The sequence below is a fragment of the Thunnus maccoyii genome, chromosome 5, assembly GCF_910596095.1.
Source record: "Thunnus maccoyii chromosome 5, fThuMac1.1, whole genome shotgun sequence".
In the NCBI taxonomy this organism is placed as follows: Eukaryota; Metazoa; Chordata; class Actinopteri; order Scombriformes; family Scombridae; genus Thunnus; species Thunnus maccoyii.
In genome coordinates, this window is record NC_056537.1 from 11,816,166 (window position 1) to 11,842,665 (window position 26,500).

General features: G+C 41.2%; 1 protein-coding gene across 2 annotated transcripts; it reads right to left on the reverse strand.

Moving 5' to 3' along the window:
- Positions 1-26,472, reverse strand: nuak1b (NUAK family, SNF1-like kinase, 1b). Of its 2 annotated transcripts, none has more exons than XM_042410681.1 (7): positions 26,405-26,472; positions 13,595-13,715; positions 8,675-8,826; positions 7,496-7,561; positions 7,247-7,366; positions 5,381-5,513; positions 1-4,451 (listed from the first exon to the last, which is right to left on the reverse strand). In XM_042410681.1, the coding sequence occupies exons 2-7, from the start codon at positions 13,665-13,667 to the stop codon at positions 3,358-3,360; spliced, it is 1,638 nt and encodes a 545-aa protein (XP_042266615.1). In that variant the 5' UTR covers positions 13,668-13,715; positions 26,405-26,472; the 3' UTR covers positions 1-3,357. The 2 variants fall into 2 exon arrangements, with proteins under 2 accessions (XP_042266615.1, XP_042266614.1); XM_042410680.1 differs by lacking the exon at positions 26,405-26,472 and adding an exon at positions 18,601-19,919.
- Between the last annotated feature and the right edge of the window lie 28 nt (positions 26,473-26,500).

Genomic DNA, 26,500 nt, shown 5'->3' on the forward strand with positions numbered 1-26,500 from the left:
TGTATCTTTTGAGATCCATTTATTTGAGTTGATACAGTACTACAGAGGCATCGTGTTGAGTAGAAGTACACCCGAATGGATGAATTAAGACATTTTACAGGATTTGAGGAACTCTTATTGATTTGTTATTGTTAAAAATACACACTTGACCAATGCCTTCACAATGAGATGATACCACTCTATTTTGATCGAACGATTACAATATTTTTGTGTGCAGTTCGTCCTCAAAACAAAACACACAGTCCGAAGCAGGCCAAAGCGTGAACATGGAGTACTTTGACAACAAATTAAATGGCTTGATCACCAATAAATACAAGTATAAAAACACATTGATAATAATTTTCATTATCAAAAAAAAAAAAAGGTTCATAAAAGATACCAAAGGCACGCAACTTAATCCACCTTGGCAGTCCAGGATCACCAACAGACAAAAACAAAAACAAACCAAAACTGTGGCAATAGCCAACAATAGTAATGAGCCATAACAAAAATAATACTTAAATAACATAATAATACTAATTTATTATTATTGTCATAACAATATCCAGTCAAGTTTTCCTATGATTAGACTTTCTGCTAACTAACAGATATGCACCAGTTATTTCCAGTTTGGCAGAGTTAAAGTTTCATCATCAGATTCTTTCCATTGCTTTATTTCCTTTTCTCCTGATGTTGTTCCAGCATTTTGGACTCCCCTGCTTTGGTAAAGGTGGGAATACAATTATCTTAGAGTCAGCTGTTGATATCTAAGTAAATATCCTTGTATTTTACTTTATTCCAATTGATATTTGCCATTTGGTGGATTGTGATGACCCACAGGTGTACCAAAAGGGGAAAACTGAGACTTAACCAATATCACATCAGATTTGTCCATTTTTAGAGAGAAATTTTAATACTTCGAGGAAGGAAGTATTTTTCTGCCATAACATAAAGCAATATAAAGTTTCTTATATTTTGGAAAATCAAAAACAGAAGCATAATAAAACAAAATACTAACATAGTATAATTTTCTCACTGTAAATCCAGTTGACAATAAAATGCAATACAAAAGGCAATAAAATGCAATATAATACGCAATGGGTCTTTCATTTGAATCAATACCCAGGACCTCTCCTCCACACAAGCGGACCACTGAAAACATTCAATGTGTGATCTATTTCCTTGGGGTCATCTACTGCATGGTTTTCCATCCACATCATTTGATATTTTGGATGATGTCAGTCACTGTTCTCCCTGTTTTTTCACTGCTATTCAAAAGTGTAACACACTGTCTAAGGCCATACAGAGCACACAAGCCACACACTGACCCTCAAGACAAGCTGTATCAACAGCCTCCAGCATCTCACATAAAAACTCAAAAAGAGAAAGAAAAATAAAACAAATGTGAGGTAAGGCCAATGTGGGGATGATTTCATTCACCAATGGGGGATTCCCAAGTCAAAGAAAACTCCAAAAGGCTCTCATTAGTCCCTGACCTATCCATTCCCCTGAATCATGTCAACACTTCACCACATCTTTGGTATAAAACAAACACTTTCCATCTACTCTTTCTACTCACTTTCTTCACTTTCACTATTTTACATTGTAATGCCTTCAAAAATAAATCTAACTCCTTGACCTTTCCTGTATTTCACAGCAAAGTCCTCTCTAATCTCCATACCCTTCATGCATCATTCTTACTCACCCTTTTTTCCCCCTCTAGCTATAAATCGCGACGCGCTACCTCTCTCTTTTACCCTCAAATGAAAACAATAGCTGGCTAATTGTGCTTGGTTGACATAATGGACTAGTATACACAGCTGGAGGGCTGAGCACGAACCACAGATCCCACCTGTGCTGAGTCGGGCCGGGGCTGATAGAGATCTCTAGCACCAACATGTCTCCAGCCATTGTCTGTGGAATTTGCTGTGTCATCAGCAGGTTTAAACAAACCATCTTACTCTGCTCTTTTGAAGAGCTTTGGGTAGAATATTAACTAGTCTGACAGTGGAAACCACATTAAATGTCTTTGGTGAAACAAAAAAAAGTAAAACTGAATCTGTCACTACTTTATCAGGTAGCCTTGAAAATTGGAAACAACCAAGGTTAAGAGAGCCAGGCACATTCCAGGACTGTGAGGTGTTGTCTGCGCCATCTCCCTTTACTAAATGTCTCACTAGGTGAGCCCCTGCAGACTTCTGGTGCTGCCAGTAAATCTGTGTTCAACCAAGCCACCTAAACTGCTGACAAACTGAACTATGAGCTGAACAGTGACAAAGAACATAGGGGAGGTCTTTCCAAGGCTGCCTGTAGATCCCCGCATATCTGTGTGTGATTCAACTTGTGGAAGGAACAGGGGGAGGAGACAATAATGTTTGATCTCAACTGTCTGAGATTGACCTTTGAACCCCAACAAGTAAAGCTAGTCAGCTGTGCACTGAAGGCCCTGGGTCTCTCCACATTCACAAATAACATCATAAAAAAGCACAACTGGTGACAGATTGGCCTGGCTTTCCCTCCACTTTAAGGAAATGACATACATAATTTTTTATTATGAATCAAAAAAGGCACTTCCTATATATCCTCGAGTATCATACACATATATAGGACATACGCTTTTATGAAGATATAATTGCCTGCATGTTTTACATGCGCAGACATAGTTATATATGCTGAGTATATATATGTTTCTCATCACTGAGTAACATAATTATATATGTCAGTTCCACACAAAGAGTTGGAGACAAGGAGTTTTGGACTCTTCCAGTAACAGCCAGCACCCACCAGTTTTGCACTTAAAACTAAAAGCTACGAAAATATTAATAAATAATCAGCAATGTCAGTTATTTTTGGAACAAGACCCTGGTTTGTTTCTTTTTTTTTTTAAAGGAAGTAAAGATCATAAAAGCATGTGCTCTGTGTGAGTTTTAAGGTGCTTTTGTAAACTCAAACTCTAAATGGGTGGTGTACAAGCAGAGCCAACCAGTTTCTGGTTGCTGCGTTTGTGATTCTAACTTGCCTTCTTGCTGAATATGTAAACATGTTGAACACAGCAAAGTCTATGGGCGGGCCGAGAAAGCAGACTGGGTGGTATTCTCTTGTGCCAGCTCCATCTCTATCTTGTTCAAAAAAACCCTAACTGAATTTTCTCTGGCCAGAGAAGTGCACCTAAGTACGTGCATCTGTGTGTGTATGTGTGTGTGCATAGACATACATCATTTCCATTGATTTCAGCCCCATTTGGAAAACCACAACTTCCCAAAAGTTGTATCCCAGTAACACACTGGTCGTTAATGCCACCAATATACCTCTGTACACACACATGCACACACAGTCCTGTTCAATTTCCTCTGCTTCTTCTCTCTCTCTGCCCATCTGTTAGGTGAGGTTGCTGCTGATGTCCAGGGCTTGCTGGTACACCTGAGTCATGTCCTCCAGGTCCCCCAGCAAGGAGAAGCTGCCATTGTCCCCCGGGGAACCTTTCGTTTTGGGGCCGCGGCTGAACTTGGGTCCCTGGAGCGGCGGCGCTGCCTGGAAGCCCTTGAAGTTGGCAAGCTGCAGCAGGTTTTCAGCCGAGACACAGGCCCTGATGTTTGGGCGGCGGTGGGGGGTGGAGGGATGCCACTCAGCCCCGCTGAGGGAGGTGGGTGACAGGGACAGGACCGAACTGTCCTCCCCAACAATACTGGAGGGTCGACTCTGGCTGCGGGACAGACCGGAGTCAGTCGAGGAAGGAGGCTCACCAAGGACACCAGCTACTGCTGCCGCTGAGGGAGGCCCACTGTAGGTGGAGTACTTGCCGTTTCGCTTCAAGATGCCCTTTCTCCCCATCACTCTCTTGGGCGGAGATGTGGCTAGCAGAGACATACTGGCACCTCCTAAAAGCTCAGAGGACTCGCTACGCTCTGGGGAGGAGTAGTACCCTGATTCCCGCTGTTGGTTGTTCTTCAAGATGCCTTTCTTGGGCAGAGAGGGCACCATCTTAGCTGGTGAGCCTCCACTCAGGGTCTGCTCCTCTTCCTCTTGGTCTGGGCTTGAGGCCTCCTCTCCCCCTTCGGCTTGTTGAGGCAGCGCTGTCTGGCCCAACTCCACCTCTTCCAGACTGGCAGACTGCTGCTCTTCAGTAACTCTGGTCTTCAGGATGCCCTTGGGTCTCTTCAGACCTGGTTTGTCCTCTGCTCCAGAGTGGGTCTGTCCTGCCTCAACATTCTCCTTCTTGGACTTTTTGGGCCTCTGGCGCATCAGCTGGGGCAAGGCTGCAGGTTTGGCTCCAGAACCACGTGGCTCAGTGCGGTTCTGCCAGTCGATGAAGCGGGCCAGCATGGGTGAGCCTCCGTGGTCGCGTTGGGTCTCACAGTCACACACACTGTTCTTCCAGCCCCAGTTTACCCACCAGTGATTGGCTATGTCCTCCACTGTGGCCCGGCGCTCAGGGTTCACCATCAGCATCCAGCGGATTAGTCCGCGGGCATCTAACAGGAAACAAGTACAATCTGTAAGCTCTCTCATACAGAATGCTTTTTGTTTTTTTATTACATCACATGCAATTACAATAGAGATACAATGGTAGAGAAGCAGAGTATGAGTTTTTAACGCTGCAGATTCCCTTAGGCTTTCTAATTCAAAGGTGCTGAAATGGCCATGGTTGATGTGGGTTTCTATTCAAAAATGGAGTAATATAACTGTTAAACTCTTTTTATGTTGAATTTATTCAACCGCAGTTTTTCTAAACTCTTACTGGAACGAATATTTTACACATCATTTTTACAGTTATTTTTCCATTGTTCAGTGTAAACCACAATAATACATCTTTGGTCAACAACAACATGACACTGACTAAATTCACTCCATCTGAGTGTATTTGGCAATTTAGGAACATCGAGAACTTTATAATGATAGACTTCCTACCATACAACACAATTCCTGAATCAGTTAGACACTAGATTAATTAAAAACAAACGTGTTAATATGTTACAAAAGAAATCAATGAAGGTTTGTTGCTTGAATAATGTCACTGAATTTCTTTGTACTGTTTGAAGGAAAAAAGCAGCAAACATTGTATGTAATGGATTGTGCAGTCTAGTATGTGTGTACATTGAGAGCACTCTGATCCATATTCCATTCAACAGTTTATGGATCAACGTTTCAAGAACTTTCCAGAGTATTTTCTGGAATTTACATGAAGAGTCCAGTACAATTTATAGACAGAAAGTCAGGGGTCAGAGGTTTCAATTTCTGTCAAATGGTGGATCTCACTGACTCTGTATGTAGCCAGCTGAACTAGATTTACCAAGTATAGTTCATGATATTGTTTTCTAAAGTGCTGCTGTTCAAAAGGAGGTATCAGGTATGTGTTCCTCATGTTCCTGTGTCATAAAACAGGCAGGATATCCTGCAGTACCTGAGGACTGAGTGGGCTCTTTGTATTCGCCGTTGCTAATCTGGCGAATGAGGTTCTTGTGGTCTCCCCCATCGAACGGCATGGTCCCGTAGACCAAGGTATACAGCAGCACCCCCAGAGCCCAGCTATCCACCTGGTGAAAACACAAAACCTAATTAATTCAGTTATCTGCAGAACACACGCTGTCTATATCATAAAGTGTTTATTCTGTCTGCACAAAGCAAAAATATTCCAATAATTTGAGATGTGTTAGATTTGGTGTTATGCAATGGAAAAGCAGTCTTCCTCGTCCTGTTTTGATTAGTGATTCATGACATTGAAATAAATGTTGTGGAATGAGCTCAGTTCTGCTCAATATCAAAGCCGACCTTTGAGTTATGTTCTTCGGTTTACTTTGACATTAATATGCACCCCAATCACTTTCTCACACTAACATCATACAAGAACATCTTTGTTAAGGAGCTTGTGATGCTGCCGTGCTCTCTCCAGCGCGTCTTTCATAGAAATAATGACAAATGCCAGTACTCTGGTGGGAAATGGCCTGTTTCCATACATATAAATCCTTTCCTCTCCCCCACTCTCTCCTGCTCAGTCAGGCAGAAGCAAGAACTTTGTGACCACCAACTTAATGCAATGTGGCTTTCTAAGTAAGCAGTTACATAAGACTTTGTGTCTGGGGCATGAGGAGGTGCAGAGCCATAGGGGAAGTGGTGGGAGAGGAGGGGGTAATGAGTCCAGCAGAGATGGCAGAGTTGTGATATCCTGGTCCCTCATGACTCACTGGAGACATGCTGCCATTCAGTGATCAGTAGTGTGTCCGAGTGTGTGGGAGAGTGTGACAGAAAGGGAAATGTGACGTGTGTGTTGAGTGTCGTTAGGGGAGGATGAGATGTCTGGAGGAATGTGCTTCTGATGGCAGTAGCTGGAGCTTTGAGACATAGTCTAGGAAGAGGAAATCAGATAGGGCCAGTTAAGGAGCTAGTGCACTTCCTCTAAGGCTCTGGACCCACATCAAGAATGTATCACTCTGCTGTTGTTATTGGTCCATTCCTGAGGGCGAGACAGGGCAAGCACTATTGTTGTGTTCTATTTTCGCTGCTGTGTTTGCTGTAATTTGTGGCCTCACCCCAACTGGGGTTCTGTAATTTCGATTGCAATCGGACTGCTGTAGTTTTTAGCACTCTCGAGTAAATTATAGTGAATTACGCTAAATTGAATGGTTGAACTTGAATATCTAAAAATGCAATTCTTTCCCCCCCCCTTTTGCTTTGTTTTATGTAACTGATGCAATTTAGAGACAACGCCCTTCAGAATGACTCTAGAATTGCCAGATAAGTAGCTTTGAGGAGACATTTTCACTCTTTCTTTCACCAAAACTATTTTGTTAGATGCTGACTGTGCCCATGAGCGCTCTTTGAGGCTGTGGAGCTCATTCTGATCCCATTAAACTGAAGGGAAAGTGAGCAAAAACTATCCTCCAGTTCTTCACTTCAAAAGGACCCCAACATTGTAGGAAGGGGAGGACAGGGGAGGGATGCGGACAGTATCTGGGCTGACTCACTGTGGAGTTGCGAGGGAGACCTCCATTAGACTGGAGATTAATAGTAATCCATCAAAGAGCTGAAAATAAAGCCTAGCCACTTTTTTGTGTATGGGCTAATGATGATAATCACTAGGGAGATAATGATTAAAGCTGTATAAGAGGTGAGATCTGGGAGGTTCACACCAAACTCACAAGCTAGCATTGTTATTGTCAACCATCATTGACAATAACAATGATGACAGTTATATAAAAGGAACTAAATGTCCTGGAAATTAAGTTCACAACCAGCTGGGGTTTGGCTCATTTGGTCCAATGGGTCTCACCTCTGGGCCTTGGTAAGGTCTCCCATTGACAATCTCTGGTGAAGCGTAGAGTGGGCTGCCACAGAAGGTTTGCAGCAGTTTGTCCTTGTGGTAGAGGTTGGACAGCCCAAAGTCAGCAATCTGTGAAAACAGTGTGAAGTGTGAATTTTAAAGTGGCCATGTGATCGTTAATCCCTCATCCAAAGATCGTCTGAGGTAAGGTATTACAGTCCTACTGGTAATGCATCACAGATCAAGGGGTGAAGTTACCTTAATATTACAGTTTTCATCCAGTAGCACATTTTCCAGTTTCAGATCCCTGTGCACCACTCCATTCTGAAAGACGACCAGAAAGAGCAAAATAATGATTGATGTATCTATTAATGCATTATTCATGAGAGATGAATTCAAGTAATAAACAGTCCATTGTGTTAAGAGATGATTTACTCTGACAAAGCTAGCTTGTGGCTCTCGGGGGAAATCAAGGCAGCCTGTTGGTCTAGTACTCTTTAATTGGTTCTGTCCCCTCTGGTGTCTTTATGCTGACATCTGCTGTGATTTTCTTTTTAAATCGACTCACATGTGTCACATAAACATAAGCCTGTAATTACCACCCTGTATGAAAGATGTTCTCACAACATCTTGGGATTAAAAAACAACTATGTTGTGAATGCCTGGGTTAAAAAAAACAACCCAGGAATTAACATGTGGTATGCAGACAGACAGAGCCCAGCTCAGATGTGGAGGAGTGACTTCACCAGTTACCCCCCCTCCTTGGGTTGCACTCTGCATGGCATCTCCCATTGGTTATTACTTGGTAGGGAGCTCATGTTCACATGACCCTGATTGGTGGATACAAGGAAGCTTGTTGCTTGTTGTGTCAGTGATTCATGCAAACCCACCCGGTGGGAGGTTGCGCTTGGTAGTGATGATTCATCATTTATGGCTGTCTGGGACTCTCCTATCTGAAGACCATGACATCATCCCTATCTCCAGCTGGGAAGAGCATGACAAGTGGGGAGTGCATCCAAACAAGCCCTGGGGCCTTGAGGTTTTGATGGGAGTAGGTGAGGTGTGGAACAGGGGTTGACATGGGTGTGGCTAGGACTAAATCTTTGGGGAAAAGCTTTGGGGTTATCTTGGGACATCCATCAGTGTGTCAACAGATGAGGACAGAATTAATGCAAGACCTGTTTGGTGCACAGTAATCGGAGCGTAAGCCTGAATTAAACAGGCCTGTGTTCTATCCTCACTCAGAAACAGATGACTCCCTAACACCAGTACGCCAAGAAAAGCGTACTGTATAGGGCCTGCAGATTAACTGGCTATATGGCTAACTATGGAGGTGCATGGTTAATGTTACAATAAGCATGCAGCAGCCTGGAAAACAAAGTCTGGATGTGTGTGAGAGAGACAAAGACAGATTTAAGGTGGTATGTGTTTTCTCACCTTATGGCAGTGGTGCACGGCGGAGACTATCTGTCTGAAGAAGTGTCGTGTCTCTCGCTCGCTCAGGCGCCGCCGCTCGCTGATGTAGTCATACAGTTCGCCCTTGCTGGCGTACTCCATCACGATCACAATCTTGTCCTTGTTCTCAAACACTGAGAAATGATAAGAAAACAATTGGCCACAGTCCATTAATATCTACTTTTAGGAAAATATTATGCATATTAACAACAACAGAAATGGGAGGACAACTTAGAATGAACCTGTAATGGCTTTATATATCATTTTAAAATGACAAATGGACATTGTTATGTAAAAAGCAGACTAAACCAGTTCACCTCCTCTTTCTGTTTTGGAGCAGGAATCCAAATTCCAGAGTAGCATATAACATCTCTACACTTCTCCCAGGGTTACATCACCCAAACCCCACCTCATGTATCTGGCTCCTTCACAACATTGCAGGGAGGGGTTGTTAACTCAATCAAGCCCACCCCTCAGAGACCAGAGCGAGTACAGAGCAGTGAAAACAGAGACAAAGCAGGAACCAAAGTGAGGAGAGAAGGAGTTAGCTTCTCAGACGCAGTGTCAAGCGATGCCCTTAGCACATCACACTTCGACTTCACATCATGTCACCACATTTCACAACACACTCTCACATTCTTCAGCTGCCATCTGATAGGAAAATATCACATAAATTATTGTACAATAGTTTAACGTAGCAACATGGTGCACTAATTCTTAATTCACAGCTCAAAACTGCCTCACATGTATTTCTTTGTAAGAATGATAAGGTAAACAATGTATATTTATGTCCAAAGTAGTGACAATTTACTGTATATTCCACTAAAACTTGGAGTTTTTTTTTTATCTAAGCTAGCTTTTAAACGGGCATTGACTTAATATGACCAAAGCAAATCAAAAATAAGGATAGGAAAGTTAAATTTTTTTTTAGTATCACTTGAAATTCATGACTGGAGAAAGTTTTAATATTACTTAAGTATTATTATAATGTCTTACTATCCATGAACTGCACCTCACCAAACATATCATTCTGTGTCAGTATTTAGCCTTCTGGTGTATAATTTCAACTTGGCAACCTACTTCTCTCCCAGCGCCTTGGCATGAAGGGAATGAAAATGGCTGGGGCAGAGAGAAGAGGAGAGAGAAAAAAGACCACGGGAATACTGAGAAGATGACAACAACACAGTCAGCCATGTTGCTCCATATTGTGCGGGCTGATTTTCCCACACAGCAGGGTCACCGGGGGTGAGGGCCTCTGCTTTCTGCACCCTTGAGTGAGCACCTTCAAAGTTTGTCACAGTACTTTCCTCACCCCCCTCCCAGGGTCCTTTTAAAGATATAATCCTCTACAAAAACACACAGTTGCTGAGTGATGGTAATTCTCCCTGATTGTGACTGTCTGGCCGCTCGGGAAGTAAGAGACGGGATGTTAGACAAGCACCCGGGAGGGCTGAGCAGATCCGGCCCTCTGATTGGTGGACAGTGTGGTGACCTGGGGTGACATTCGCAATGATCCATAGTGGGGTTTTACTTAGAGAGCCAATTCTCAGCTTGCACTCCCATTTACCTCTGACCCCTGGTGGTGAAGTAATTACCTGGCTTACATAACTTGTGTTTCTTACAGCCCGGTGGATACACCAGCCTCCGCTACAGCCTCACTTGTCACTCACTGGGCTTTGTTCACACATCACGCCCTCACATCTGACTAATTAGCATCTATTGTCCTATTGCTACACTGATGACAGACCGTCTCGGCAGGTTTGCACAGCGGGTGAACCGCAGAGTCTAATACAGAGGAGAGAAGTAATACTACTGACACAGACAATAAACAAGGGAGTATTAAAAACATTTTGAAATTAGGTATTTTAATGCTGAGGTAACTGTTGTTTCCTAAACTGGGTGTATTTACTGAACTTAGCTCTTTTTGCAAAATAACTCACTATCTCACTTTAAGAGAATGCAGTATAATGATGGCAATAAAAACATGTGGCTCATCACTCACAGCAGGGTGAACTTTGTATCTTCTCATTTTCCTTTTCCCCTTAACTTGTCAGACTTAAGCTCTACAGCATCTGTCCCTATAAACACAAACAAGCTACTAACATTTTAACTGCAATTTATGCAATTACAAGATTCTTCAGGATTGAGTATGTGTTTTAAAAGCGGGGCATTAAGGTACATAGTTATACCGTAGGAGAGAAGAGCAAAATCCTCTTTTAAATGCCCTGCACAGCATGCTGATGGATGCAGAATGTGAGCACGGAGAGAGGGAGTGGTAAAAATCAATCTTCACACACACATCTGGTTCAGCTTTGCTTCACACAAGGCAGTTAGCAGGGGCTGTTGAAGAGGGTGTTGCCGGATACACAAATCTGGGGGCCTCCTATATATCTCTAAAGCGAGGCTGGGTGGAGGCCAGGCCACAACAGTAAACGCTGGGTTTGAGGAGACACACCAAAGAGGAGAGCAATGAGTCTGGTCAAGTTTGTTGGTGGAGTAGGCCACTTACAGAGGAAGGCAGCACACATAGGAACACCATACAGGCTTGTTGGAGTTTATAAAGCTTGGTGTTCTTTTAATCATTCTCCTAAACTAGAAATACCGCCTTGCGGTTGCGTGCCCCCGCCAACCAGTCAAGTTGCAGTTTACATCCATGTCTGTCCAGACTCATATAATAATTTTAGTGAAGACTTTGAAGGCATTTAATAAAAGGTATTAAGTGTAGTTTGTGGTGAAATGGAAGTTATCACTATATTGACATGTATGATTCCAGTGTATAATTCAGCCCTGGCTCCTTACCCATTTATCACAAGATCATTTTCTCAGCTAGTAAGCAAACCTCCTAGTCAGGTGTATTTGGAAAACCTTTTGTTGTTGTCTAGCTTTGTTTTTCTTGTTTTGCTGCATGTCTATTAATGTGTAAGTTCATTGAGAGAAACAAAAAACAGAGTCAAATTCCTTGTATGTGTTCACATTCTTGGCCAATAAAGCCAAGCATTTTTAGAACATAAAGCTGTAGCCATGACAGTAGACAATGCTTCAGATATGGATGTTGCTGCAAAGAAGCTACAAATTCTACAACGTGGATGCTTCATACACAGTCACCACAGTTTTAAGGTGGACACCCAAATGTGAAATTTGGTCACAATCTCCCCTCCTGAGTTATGGTGTTGAATAATGGCCAGAAAAGTGTTTTTGCTGAACATTATAAGGTCACAGTGAAAATGACCTTTGACCTTTTGGATATAAAATGTCATCGCTCATTTTATCCTATTAGAAATTTGTATGAAACTTTGTCATAATTAGCGTATGAATTATTGAGTTATGGCCAAAAACGTATTTGTGAGGTGCCATTGACCTTCAACATTTGAACACTAAATTCTTATCAGTTCATCCTTCCAAGAGTCCAAATTGATGTTTGTGTCAGATGTAATAAAGGCGTTCCTGTGGTATCGCGATCACAAAAACGGGACGGACATGAGGTCACATAGACCTTGACCTTTGATTAACAAAATCTAATCAGTTCATCCTTCGAGTCCAAGTGGATGTTTGTGCCAAATTTGAAGAAAATCCCTCAGGTGTTCCTGAGATATTGCGTTCACAAGAATAGTACAGATGGATGGATGTATGGATGGATGGGCAACCCGAAAACATACTGCCAATAAGGCATAAAAACACAAAACCTACGCTGCACTTCAGGCCCCCAGCTGACTACTGGCACGTTCCCATGACAAATAGTGTTGTTTGTTGCATATACACATAGCTGATAACAACCTGGGGACTTTGAAACTGAACAAAGGACAGTGGGTAAGCAAGTTTGGGCAGTGGCACGCAACCGGCTGCCATTGTGCCAGGGCAGCTGTCCTGAAAAGGGCATTGAAACTGTGGCTTTGTTGACACAGCCATAAAAATAGTCACGAATCACAAATCATATGAATACGACTCGCACTGCTGCGCCTTGTGACTTTAATTGCCTGCGCATAGGCCCACTCTACATTATATGAGATGATTAATTGCAAGCAATATGTTGAAGGAATTCAATGGGAATTGTTCAACCTTTACACTCGCCATTAATTCTAATCTATGTTTTCTCCCAATGAGGTTAAGGTCATTCAAAAGGACTCATATCAAAAAAGAGTAAATATGCGTGCAGTCTAAGCCTGACTTAAAGGCTTTGATATTTAGAGAGTTGCTTCCTGGGGTAGATATATGTTGACGTTGCTCAAGGGAAGGCTTAAGGCCTTTCCTCCCTGTGCATAGCACTGGACCGGAGTCAGACAGTATGCAGGCCTGGGTGAGAGAGGTCAATCCAGAGTCTCCCTCGCTACACAAATGCACACACAACCATGTACACATACACACAAATATACAAGGACTTCTGCAGACACACATATGTACAAACACACACACATTCACGAGTACAGTCTGGTTCCCAGCTGCAGTTGTCTCTAAGTATCAGCAGATGTCTGGCCCTGAGATCAAGACCAGAGAAGACAAGGGATGAGACCTCTTAGATGTGGGAGAGGCAATCCCTTAGAATACCACCCCTCTTATACACACAAACTTTCAACACACACGTGTGCGAACACACACACACACATTCAGAGAGATCCAGACGCTCACCATCAAAGCCATCTAGACTTTTACTGGCCCAGGCAGCCAGACAGAGCAGAGAAGATGAATAACATCCCAGAGCTGTAGTCCAGGTCTTATTATGACATCTGCATGTCATAACATGACAATCCTACAGCTTGGCCACAAGTGCTGAATGAACTGGGGGGGGGGGGGGGGGGGTTTGGACGTGTGTGTTTGTGTTTATGTGTGTTTAAGTCAAACACAGTGTGTATGATTTGTCATATGTGTGTGTGTGTGTGTATTTCCAGACACGCGGCAGACCCTCACCTTCATATATAGAGATGATGTGTGGGTGGCGAAGTGATGACATGATCTCGATCTCTCGGCGGATGTGAACCATGTCCTGCTCATCCTTGATCTTCTCCTTCCGTATGGACTTGATAGCCACCTGGAAAACACAGATGACACTTTGATCAGATGACTGAGAGCGACATAAAATTTAGATTTGAGAGTTAGATTGGTTAATGAATAACGTGGGTGAATCATGTGTAGCAGTTTAAAACACATTTACCTTGTTTTCTCTTAAACTGATTATATAAATATGTTGATTTAATCAAAGGGAAATAACCATAGAAACTGAAAAAGAAAACATTGCCTTAAAAGACAACAAAAACATGTTCTTTTAGTTATCTTATCAGTGAACTTTAACATGTACATGGCTCCTACAGAGTACATACTGCACACCATGTGATGTATGTCTGTCTCAGTAAAACCATGTGAGCCACCTTAGGATGTATTGCTTCATCTCTAATAAACTCTGTGTACAACCTCATTTACCTCTCCCTTCTAAAGGGTCCTATAGCACCCTTTGACCTTATCACCAGAACTTGCTGACATAACAGCAAGATGAGTCAAAAGCAGGAGAGACGACATCCCAGTCTCACACCGTGTAATTTACGCAGCCTCTTTTCTGTACGAAAAACAAAATGAAGGTGCTCTCTCTGAGAAAAACAACCTGACACGTGGTGCCATAATGGAGGCTTGTTTTGTACTTTTCAGGGCTTGGGACTACATTTAACCAGGTATTAGTCAGTGTTTGGGCTGTGCCTATGATCTGGGCCCCCCCCAACCCAACTCAAACAAAGAGATGAGAAGGTAGGTGCACTGGTGAAACATGGGGGTTTCCATAGCAACAGTCTACCTGGGAGCAGCTGTGGTTAGAAAAAAAATAACAGTCTTCTCTTCTAAGGACCATGAAAAAGAGGTGAGCAAGGTGTTAAGTGTCCATGATTTCTGGAGGAAGTCAGGGAGGTCTGGAGGTCAGAGTGCTCCTCAATAAATCAGATGTCACCGATTCGACTTATACAACAGATGTGTTTCCTCTCCTGTCACAAAGTCCTTCACAAGACACTAAATCACCACCCATTCATTTATTTTTAGTGATTCAAATTCAGAACAGCTAATGGCCTACATTTGATATAGCCTGAGAAGCTGCCACACTGGGGGAGGAGGAGGGAGGGGGTTATGTAGGAATCAGGCAAGGGTTGGGTAAGTGGTGTCTCCTCCTCATCTTGCCAATGGGCCTGTTACGGGAGGTTCAACAGTCAACAACTACACTTGATTTGATCATTCCTCACTGTCATAGCAATGCCACCGGGGTCAGAGTCAGCCGCAAGCAACTGGATGCATTCAAACCTCTAGCCTATGCCCTCCTTAAATGAGAGGTTAGCAGCCTACTCCAAATAAACCAATCGAAAGTACAGTCTAGCACATGTCGCTATAATTGTAGCCTAAACATTCTGGATTGAGTCCTGGCTTTCCTTTGATCAGGCCTGTATAGAGTCTGTTCATTCTGTTAGTTTAAACTTTTGTCCTCTCCTTGCTAAGCGGTGGTATTCTGAGGAGTCCAGCTTTATTCCATGCAGCAGAAACCACAGGCAGTAGCGAGTGCCAAGCTAATTACCGTGTACATCAATAAAAATAACCCCAAACCGGAATAGTTCCCTTCCAGAGCATGCCTTGATTACATAGAATTTAAAGAAATGATACTATAATAAACAAAATGATGTCCAGGGGGTCCACATGCTGTGTTCATAATTGGTAAAAAAAAAAGTTGTTTGTGTCTTAATGCTGGTGTTTTCCTTTACCTCATCAGGTTCATCAACACCTTATCTCTAATCCCAAAACGTGAATAACATTTTTAACTTCAGTGTTCAGTGGTGCAGCAGAAGGTGAGTCAGCCTCCTGCCTTTAACAAATTAATTCAGGAATTCACTAACTTAGGACATAACTGAGAAATGACCCATAAAAGTTGCATGCAAAGGCGAGTAAACTTTCTCTGTGTGACTACAGCCTGAAACCAAAATGATTTTTTTCTCCTAAAAGGGTAGCGATCAATCTTTAACTGCCATGATCCAAATTCCTCACCGTATGCTAACTCATTGAATGAACTCGCTCTCCCACATTGGGCTTGAGACAAAGCCAGGTATCTTTTGTGTACCTCCTCATGTTCTCCTGCCCTGACCCTGATGTGGATCATTAAACAGGACTGCATCAGCCACTTGCCAGCTGGCCGGGCTGGCTGACACAGCTACGCTTGTCCATAAGTGGATCCCTATTACTGTCACTCACAGTAAACAGGCGCTGCACTGCTGCCTACGCTGGCCTCTGCCAGGTATGGGGCCCGTCTTGTCTGCACCCTCCCCCCCTCCTTTCCCCTTTTTTTGCGACGGAGTTTGTTTGAAGTGAAAGTCCATGTTTCGCTTCATTGGAGCCTGACATCTTCCTGCGCTTTCTCAGGCCATTAAAATAGATGAAGTATTCATCACAAGCTCACCCTTCCCTGCGTTTGCTAAAGATCATGATCGTCTGTTGTGTTGAGTGTGTGTGTGTGTGTGTGTCTGAGTCAGAGCTAGGGGGAGAAGGAGAAAGAGAGAAAACAGAGAGAAAGAGAGAGAGAGAAAGAGAGAGAGAGAGAGAGAGATAAAGAGTGGGAGGAAACAGCCTGTCAATTTTCCAGAAAACTATATTTTCAAACAGCGATGAATCATAATACCTCATCAACGGCACCACATATAGCAGAGGAATGTTAGTGTTTTCCCCTCTCGCGTACCTCTCTAGTGAATCCATTGTTGAGGAATGATGTAATCTGGTTCTTTAAGCTCATATTAATATGACTCTGTAACCCCTTTAACTGAAGGCTGTTCCTCTTGTTATGGTGGTGGGGTTCCCTGTGTCTCTGCGCTAACTGCCCACCACCGCCTGTCTGTGATGGATCCCCCCCCGTACAGGATATTAACCTTCCCCTCCAATCTCATTTCCTGCTTTGGATGGCCTTTCATGTGTCACTGCCCATTCCGGGTCAGGCTGTCACCACAACCTTTTCACTATATACATCTAGGTGGCAGATAATACATGAAGACACCCCCACACACACACGCTCTCTGCCTCTCTCACGAGTATACAAACGCAAAACACATCTTCTAGAGGCACGCACAAACACACGAGCTTGTCCATGTGTTACTATGATCACTATGATCAATTGCACTTCGTATAATGTTGGATTTCTACTCAGCAGTACGACATATGGCTTTGGAGATTAAAGCAGACAGTCACTCACTTCCACTTTCACTGACACACTGAATGTGCCCACATCTAATCAATCTTCCTCAAGTGCCTTCAGTTCATGTGCAAACACACGTGCGTACACACACACACAAAACTTCCTGAGTCTCTCTCCTCATTCTGCTCCATCTGCTCTTCTCGTTTACTTTGTGGAATGAACAAGGAAAAGGTACAAGATGATTGCATAACAGTCTCACTACACTGCTGTATCTGCCATATGGACACAAGAGCCTACCACCGGGTCAGAGGTCAAGTAAAGTCTAGCAACGCAGTTCCAGATGCACGTGGCCTGCGAGGTGGCCGGCGGTCATGCTCTGTCTGATTTCTGCTGGTACTCCGTGTGCAGAGACGCTGATTCTCCAAGGACTTCAAGATATACAAACTCCCACGTGAAACACAGTGATGCGAGGAAGTACTACATGTTACTGGCATCTTGTTTTGAATCTGGATGTTATGCATAGGACATTACTGCAGATTATAGGGGAAGGGAAAGCATTAGGACACTGAGTTCTGTCATACAAAGAACTGTCTGACTATCTTAATTTGGGTGTACTCATATATCCTCTTGAAGAGTTTGACTGGGAGATGTAAGTTTGAATCCTCAGCACCAGCAAGGTATGCATTATTGAACTGTATTAAAAACATTACAAATGTAAACATATGTAGACCTAATGTGAATGGCTGACTGTTTCTTCTTCAAAAAAAGTCTTCAGTGAGTTACCTAAAGCCAACAATTTCAGCTATCTACAGGAAACAGTGTCTCAAACTCACGAACTATGAAAAAATGATACTTTGACCTTTCCTGCAAGCATACATTGTGCAATTTAACGATGCTAGTAAAAAATAAAACACTTCACATTACAGCTGGTGCCATAGCAATACTGAATAGGAAAACATACTGAAGAAAGGACAAGGAGCCAAGTAGCACAGGCCTAGAGAGAGTAAGCATTACCGGAGGCTTTATGGTCCCCTAATATCAAGCTTCCATTTGCCAGGAGCTATGAAAACATTTGGGGACACTGTTGACCTATACTAAGTTTCCCCCCTGACATTCTCAGCACACGGAAAGTTCCTCATGTCCTGCCAGAATTGGCACAGGGGTCACATTTTGCCATACGTGGAAAGATTCAGAGATGTGCTGTTCAGAAAGGACATAGCTCTTAGGGATACGGACAAAACAAAACATGGGGGGGTTTCCTAGGTCAAGCAATGAGTTTTGTTCATAAAGAAACAGAAAGTAGTGGATTGACCCTTTCACTCACATTCACACCCACACAGTAAACTGAAAGGACACAGCCTGAAACATTTAAAACACTGAAGGAAAAAAAAATGCAACTTGGCTCTAGCACATGTAGTATCTCTGAGGGACTGTTAACTGGTTTCCATGATGCCTATAGGGTCACTGAAGTCGCATCAGTCAGTCAGTAGCCGGATTTGCACTGCAGCATCCGGTCGTGAGGCCCCGCATAGGACAAGGCGTGTGCAGCCACAGCTCTCTGGCCCCATGGGCCCTTTTACGCATAGGGGGAATTCCCATCGGGGGAAGGACGCGCACACGCCTCTGAGCACAACAAAGCACTTAATTTAGGACCAATGTTGTTTGTAGTGGCTACTAAAGGGCGCTACACAAATATGCATGTGTTACAAGCTCACTAAAAGCATGGTGACAGATGTTTACAGCCGCTTAGAGCGCCTCCTAAGTGGCTCACCTCTCTGCCGGAGTGCCGCTCAATCGCCTTCTTGACTTTGCCGTAGGTGCCTCTTCCCAGCGTCTCCAGCAGCTCGTAGCGGTGTTTCAGGTTGTGCTTGTGGTGGTGTTTCTTCACGCCCGAGTTCCTCCTTCCATCACTGCTTGCCGGGGTCCCTTCGGGAGAGTTGCCGGCAGGTAGAGGTGGAGATGGAGGTGGAGGGGAGAGGTCACCCCCCGCCGGCTTGCCCGCAGAGGTTTGGCCTTTCTGGGCCTCGGGACGGGTTGCCCCCCGGTGGGGCGATAAATAAGCTGTTTCCATCTCACTAGGGAAGTGTTTAAACAACCTTCCCACTGTTAAATATTTCAAACTACCTACTAACAACAAATTGATAATATAATACTTATAGGCCTAATAATAGTAATAATAAATAAATAAATTACAAGGAATAACGCGTCGCCTAATAGTCATATTATTACATGTGGAAACTAACATTTCCAGATTGTCTTGATTGATCAATTGGCTTTGATCAAAAGAACAAAGATCTCTCTTTCTACCTATTCATGTTATTATCGCTATATAATCAGTCTACTAACGGATTAAGCACAAAAAAGTCTAAAAAGGGACATTATCGGTCTATAATAACCTGATACATAGTCCTATCACTGGATATCAATTAAATCTAGTGCCAATAATGTAATATATAATATGCATTCAGATTTCGGCAGCCGGCTGCATGCCGGAAGCTGAATCCACTTTCAGTTTAAAGATGATATAGGCTATAATGTGCAAGCTCTATCCCAATAAAATAAAAAAAATGCCTAAAAATTGGTCGGGCTAATCTCCTCACTCCTCAATTGACTGGCATGATCTAGCTGTGGTTAATTCTGGCTCGTTCACATTATCTGTCGTCCTAAACGCTGCCAACATCGACACCGACTCACATCTAAAAGGCGAGAAAGCTGCGACGAAACCGGCGTTTTGGATGAAGATGACCCTCATTTTGTCCACGGCCCAGGTAGCTCCTCATTCATCTGGACTCATCTGTCTTTTGTGCGACTGCATGCTCCGAGCCGTGGTCGACGGTGGTACTAGAGGTGCGCTGTGATCGGACACTATCTCAAGCTGAGGCGTTTTGGATATTGCCATGGTCGTTTTGCTGCTCCCCTTCTTCTTTTTCTTCTCCTTCTTCTTCTTCGTGTGCCCTTCTTGTTTCTCCCCTTTCTCTCTCTCCCTATCCTCAACGTGAGAGGCTGGAATGCGAGAGGATCCGAGTCCGGAGGCGGAGTTTACGCAGACCTCCTTCCCTGTCTTTTCTCTTCCCTTCGCTCTTTGTGCTCTCGTCGCCCTCTCCCATCTCTGATATGACTGCTGCTGATCAGGGGCGTAGCAAGAAATCATGTGCACCCCCCCCTCTCTCTTTAGGGCAGTAATGGAAGAAGTACTCAGATCCTTTTAATTGAGTAAAAGCACCAATACAGCAATGTAAAAATACTCTATTACAAGTAAAAGTCCTGCATGAAAAATCCTATTTAACTAAAAGTACATAAGTATTAGCAGCAAAATGTAGTGAGAGTATTAAAGTAAAAGTAGTGGTTTGGTCCCTCTGACTGATATATTATTATATATGACATTATTAGATTATTAATACTGAAGCATCAGTGTTAGAGCAGCATGTTACTGTTGTAGCTGCAGGAGGTGGAGATAGTTTCAACTGTTTTATATACAGTGAACTAGTTTAGTCCAGTGGTTCCCAACCTAGGGGTCGGGCCCCTCCAAAAGGTCACCAGATAAATCTGAGAGGTCATGAGATGATTAATGGGAGAGGAAAGAAGTTCTAATACACAAATCTGTTTTCAGTTTTTGGACTTTTTTTCTCTAATCTTTGATTTCTGGTGAAATATTGGATCATTTGAACATTTATTGAAATGAAACCATGTGAGAAGTTTAGAGGGAGAAATCAGTCTTTGGTGCAGCTGTTAACAACTCATCTGATTGACATCTGAAATGTGACCCCGACTACACACTGCTTTTTGTAAGATGTCGAAACCCAAAAAGGTTGGAAACCACTGGTTTCATCTTTAACAATGTGTTGTATATTAAAAGCTCGTTATGTAATCCATTGTGTCAAATCTTCATCTGAAAAGTAACATATTTGCCTTTTCAGGTAAAGGTAAGAATGTGACACACCTTTATGTACAGACATTTTTTTTGATGAAATGTCACGCCATCATTAATGATTAGATGATCGATTTATTCATTAACTTGCCCAGTTTCAATGTTTCACTGTGAGAAAAGGCCTCCAAAACAAGTCAGTATTGACACAAAGTAAAAAGCAGTGGGGCTTGAAAACTGAAAACATTTAATATGCAAACTATGTGCACAACTACAAGCACTTAATAGTATGAGGAACACACAAAAAGGCTTGAAGTGGCAGCTAATGATGATATATTTAACACATAAACAATTTTCACAGTTTGAAAGGAAAGTCTTCAGTGTTACACATAAATACACGTCATCTGTATTTTCATTATGTGATAACCTCTGAACATTTACATATTTTTGTTTTTACTGTTCAATAGTTGTGCAGGATATGTAAAAAATGTGACAAATATTAATTCAATTTGGTAGAAATTCATGTAATAGAAAAAGGAACCAAGTAGGCCTATTTCTTTTTGGTGCAGATCCAGGAGAGGATATTTAACAAACATTGCAAGATATGGCATTTTTAAAAGCATTTTTGCTTCCATGAGCTACTGCATGTCCTTAAATGAAAAAAAAATCTGCTAAATATTCCCCTCTATTGTCCATGTTTTTGAGTCAGATCTGATCAAGATTCAAATTACATGTTAAACATGAGAATATATTGGAAATGGATTGTTATAGGCATAGTTATATCATACTGACTTAGTGGAAATTTTGTCAATTTCCACTAAACTAAAAGGGTAAATTGTGATGACCTAAAAAAAAAGTTTATTCTGATATGAGGAGTAACAGACATCAAAAAATATTGGCTGTGTTTCAATGTCCCTACACCTCCCCTATGCTTTATGTACATTCATTATGCCAGATTAATTTATTTACATCTGGTTTCCATAGTAAAGGAGAATAAAGATACTCAGAATGGATTATCTAATTAATCCCATAATGACTCTGGGCTGCACTACAGGCTATTGTGAGCTAACATTTTGTTTGTTACCTGAACACCACTCTGATTTTAACTGTTTGGGTGGAATTTGTTGGCAAGTAGAGTAATTTCTAAAGTTTAAAATCCATCAAAAGTCATACCATCTAATTTTTGCAGCACTATTTTCCTTAGTTTTGCATAATTTTGAATATGTAGTGAACATTTTTATGTTGATATGCTTATTCTTTCAGTGTGGGCAGAAGGCCAACTCTTCTTTAAATAACTACAGGCACACTGAGGAGATAACCTACTGTGGCCAAATTCCTGTCCAACAATCAGACTGTCTTGACTGTACTGATGCTTGTTGATGCATGAGTATTTCAGCCACTAATTACACTGGGGAAGTTTGGGCCCATGTCAAACACTATCTGATTGAGGAGGGAATCTGTTTTTCCCTGTGGTCCTCACAATAGCTGGCATAATTTCTGAGCTTTCGGGGCATTTGTTGTCATTAAATAGGGTAAGCAGAGTGTCCAGTTATAGCAACACAGACTGATTACTATCTGATCTGATTCCTGCCTTGGCCTCATTTGCACTCTGTAGCATAGACGTAGTTGTCTTGAGTAGAAAGAGTGCCAACACTGACCTCTTGTGGTACGTTGTGGGTCATATCAGTGGTTAAAGTGCTGACAGTGGCAAACAATATAAAAAAATTACAAGCTTTCTTAAATATATAACAAGAACAACAAGGTTTTTGATTGTTTTCGTTGTATAAACTGTTCTCATCCAGCACTCAAACAGCTAAATGTACAACTATCACCGCCACATCTTGAAACTATGATTCCAGGCAGCACCCGTGGAAACAGTTTAAATGGCTCATATATAAACCTGGGATGTTAATGTGCTATCACTTACCACAGTAAGTCCTGAAGGCACACAATTTTAAACCGACTACATAAAAATGCTTTTTGGGGATGGCTGTAAATCAAAATAACGGCTCTGCCATATAGGCATATCAGTGTTTTTGCATGTTTTACTGCTTTTTGCAAGACCATTGACTACAAATCATAACTGCTGAGCACTTTCCAAAGCATACCATTTTTTAAAAGACTTGGTTTTTCTATCTTTCAGGCAGCTGCATAGCAGTATGAAATGAGCTTGCAGAGATTTGATTTGCATGAAATAGGTTTATTTTAGTCTTTTTTTAAAATGGCAATTCGGTTGGTTATTATTGGAAAATTACAAAACCAGTCTAACTTTTAAATAATACAGATGTGTATTTAAATTACTTCATGTACCTGTCAGCACACTTTTGTCATAATGATCATCATACCCAATATCTCAATGCTGAAATTATATTATAAATAATTAAAATAAATCAAATAAAATTTACTGTTAATTCTTGGATGTCATTTTAAAATATTTAGCCATGTCAAGTTTGCCATGTAAATCTACAGAACAGCATATTTTGGGTATTTTTCTGTGCTCAGTTTGAAACACTGCAAGGTAGGTATTGATTTCCGGACACAGTTTGACTGGCACTTCATTGTGATCCTATCAATACTTCAAAAATACCCAGTACTGATATGCAACCCAGCAGTTGAAAGGAAGACAGTGTGGTGCTGGAAGTTCAAACATATAAGAATTGTGAGTTTGATGCTGGACATTCACCTAATTAATGCAAGAAGGTACCTGATGCTATTATCCTTTTTAACAAATGTTTATCGTTTGTTCTGTGGGTTCAATTTCCGACACTCTCGGCTCATGAATCAGTGCTGTTTGACGGGTTACTGCTGAGTCACAGAGTGAGTTTCTCACCAGAACGTTCACACAAAGAGTTTTGAAATCAGTCTGAACTTTTTAGTTGTATCATCATCCACAATAATGAAAGTTCCATGAAAGTAAAACTTTGTGATGTTCAGTGTGATGCATTATTTATCACATTTATTTTCAAGCCATAGTGATATAAACTGGAATCTATGGTGTCCTGGAAGACAGCAAAAGTTAAAATTTTATAAACATATGGTACGATTTGAGAAATGGTTGGCAGAAATATTAAGTATGTGATTTGTAGTAAATGTGACCCTTTAACATCCAGCAGACATTAACTGACGCTGAACAATGTCACAGAGGATGTCACATCAAAGCCTGATAGAGAGTGACTGAGTCTAGGGTTATACTGTATAATTGCATATCATTGTATTCAGTTATAGCAAGTTATAAAACCACGCATGCCAAATATTTATCCAAACAAGACGTAAGCAGTGGTTGAATGTAACTAAACACATTAACTCAAATGCTGTACTTACAATTTTGAGGTACTTGTACTTACCTTGAGTAATTCCATGTTATGCTACTTTATCCACAAGTCTGCAACATTTTTGAGGCAAAATTTGTGCTTTTTACTCCACTGCATATACTTTAAAGCTTTAGTTACTAGTTACTTTGCAGATTCAGATTATCAATACAAAAATATAATCAACAATTAAATGATGTTGTTTTATGTTTATTATTGATTAAGCTACCCAGCAGTATATAAAACAGCTAAAATTAGCGTCACATTTACTGGCTGCAACACTGAAGTGATAAGTACATTAATCCATCAACTATTATAATTAAATAAAATAATTTATACAATATATCATTCTGTGCTTCCGGTACTTTAAGTATATATCGCCACTAATACTTTGGTACTTTTACAAAAGTAAAAATTTGAATTAATATTTCAAGGCTGTTGTATTACTACTACTTTTTGCTTCAGTGAAAGATCCAAGTGGATCTTCCACCACTGGAGGTAAGTTATAACAGCTCTTAACATCTACAAATGCCAGAAGAAAAAGATGAAAAGTTTAGTCCGTGATATGTGTCACATCTTTGGCAGCGTTGCCTGACTTAAATTTCCAAAGTCTTAAGTTGTGATCGCTGGAATAATATATCCCGGGTTATTCATGAATTGCTCGTCCCATCGGTATTAGTCTTTCATAACATCCACAAACTTGACAACTCTGTAGGGCGCAGTCAGAATCTAAAGTGAAATGTTCTTCTAATATTAGAACCATAAAATATACAAGAGTGAAAGCTGTGAGGATCAAAGTTGGCAGCAACACTATAATATTTATTTGACTAAGCTGAGACTTGATCTTACATTGACATAATATGAAGTGACATTAAGAGTTTTGTGTCGTTTGCTTTGACAATGTGTAAAAAAGAGAGGTGTATAATGACAGGGGAACATTTCACACTATATCATCTGATCACATTAGCAGACTGATAACTCATTATCCGTCCAGTTTGTCATTAATTCAGTAGAGCAGCGGAAGACACTGTTTTTTGTGATGGTACTGTGAGAATGTGCAGCAGGATGTTGCATGTTGACTTAATGTTTTCCTTCCAGATTTTAAATCTTCAAAAAAGAACAAGAAAAAAAAAGTGTTCCACCTGCTTCTTCCTGACAGGAAAAATGGCCTATTTTTTGGCACTTAATGCATCTTTAAGTGCCAAAAAATAGGCCATTTGCATGAGGAGAGAGGTGAACAAGACAGTGAGTGACTAAATAGAAGGTGCTCTCATGCTAAAATGTGTCTAAAACACACAAGCATACACACACATATATATATATACATATATATGTATGTATGTATGCATGCATGGGCCATATCCCCCAGCCCTTTGCAAATACCTACAATAATTGCTGTAGAGTATTTAAAAGTTTAGACACAGAAACTTTTGACTAGTACTGTGTATGTTTAACCAAATTTGTAGTACTTTAGTGGGACAAATTCCCTGTAAATTTTGCAGCTGGCTAATCTTTCATTAACAGTTTGGAGATAAATATAAACCAATTATGCTATGTTGTGGGAGATGACTGTTGTGGCAATAATGATATAATGCTATTGTATGATCACAATTTAGCAGTAAATGAAAGAATAATCTGTATTTTGTACCTGAGCTGCAATGATTTATTGATTAATTGATTAGTTGATCAACAGAAAATTATTCTGCAAGTAATTTAGTAAAATATCATTTTCATTCATTTTTAAAGTAAAACTGCCAAATACTGGTGTTTTAAACTGCTCTAATGCGAGAATTTGATGCCTTTCTTTGTTGTATATGACAAAATAAAGAGCATTTTTCACCATTTTCTTATATAGACAGAGCGATTAATTGACAAATCAAGAAAATAATCGTCAAACTAACTGAAAATGAAAATAGTTGCAGCCCCATTATGTACTAAACTAAGAAAAAGTAGTTTTGTTTATATTTACCTAGTACTAACACTATGAGAATTGATCATTAATAAAATATCCACGTATCAATAATTTTGGTATTGATCATCCACGTATCGCTACTTCATTATTGCATGCTTCAAGCCTTTGGGATCACTCAGAAATCCTTACAGGCAAACCTCCAGGATTTAACTGCCAGCCTTCATCTGTAGTAATAAAATAAGCCTCCTGATAACTTACTAATTGTCTTATGAACTAATACGACCAGTAAGAATTAGTAAGACCTGGGTTTTGTTCAGAGAAATGGATATAATGTGTAAACTAACTGCTCGTCAAGATGGTCAAGACACGAACCTTTGTGCCCAACCATTCTTTGAGCCACGTTTCTGAGAAGTGCAGTTATATACCTTTGAATACAGCCTTTATGAAGAGACAGACAATTCACAAACTGCACATTTAAATGTAAACTTACATTTTCGGGCAGGGGTCCCCAATGTCATCTGCTTGGGATACGTTTCTGACAGGTTTACCAAATTAATCATGACACCGTCTCACGTCATAACCGTGC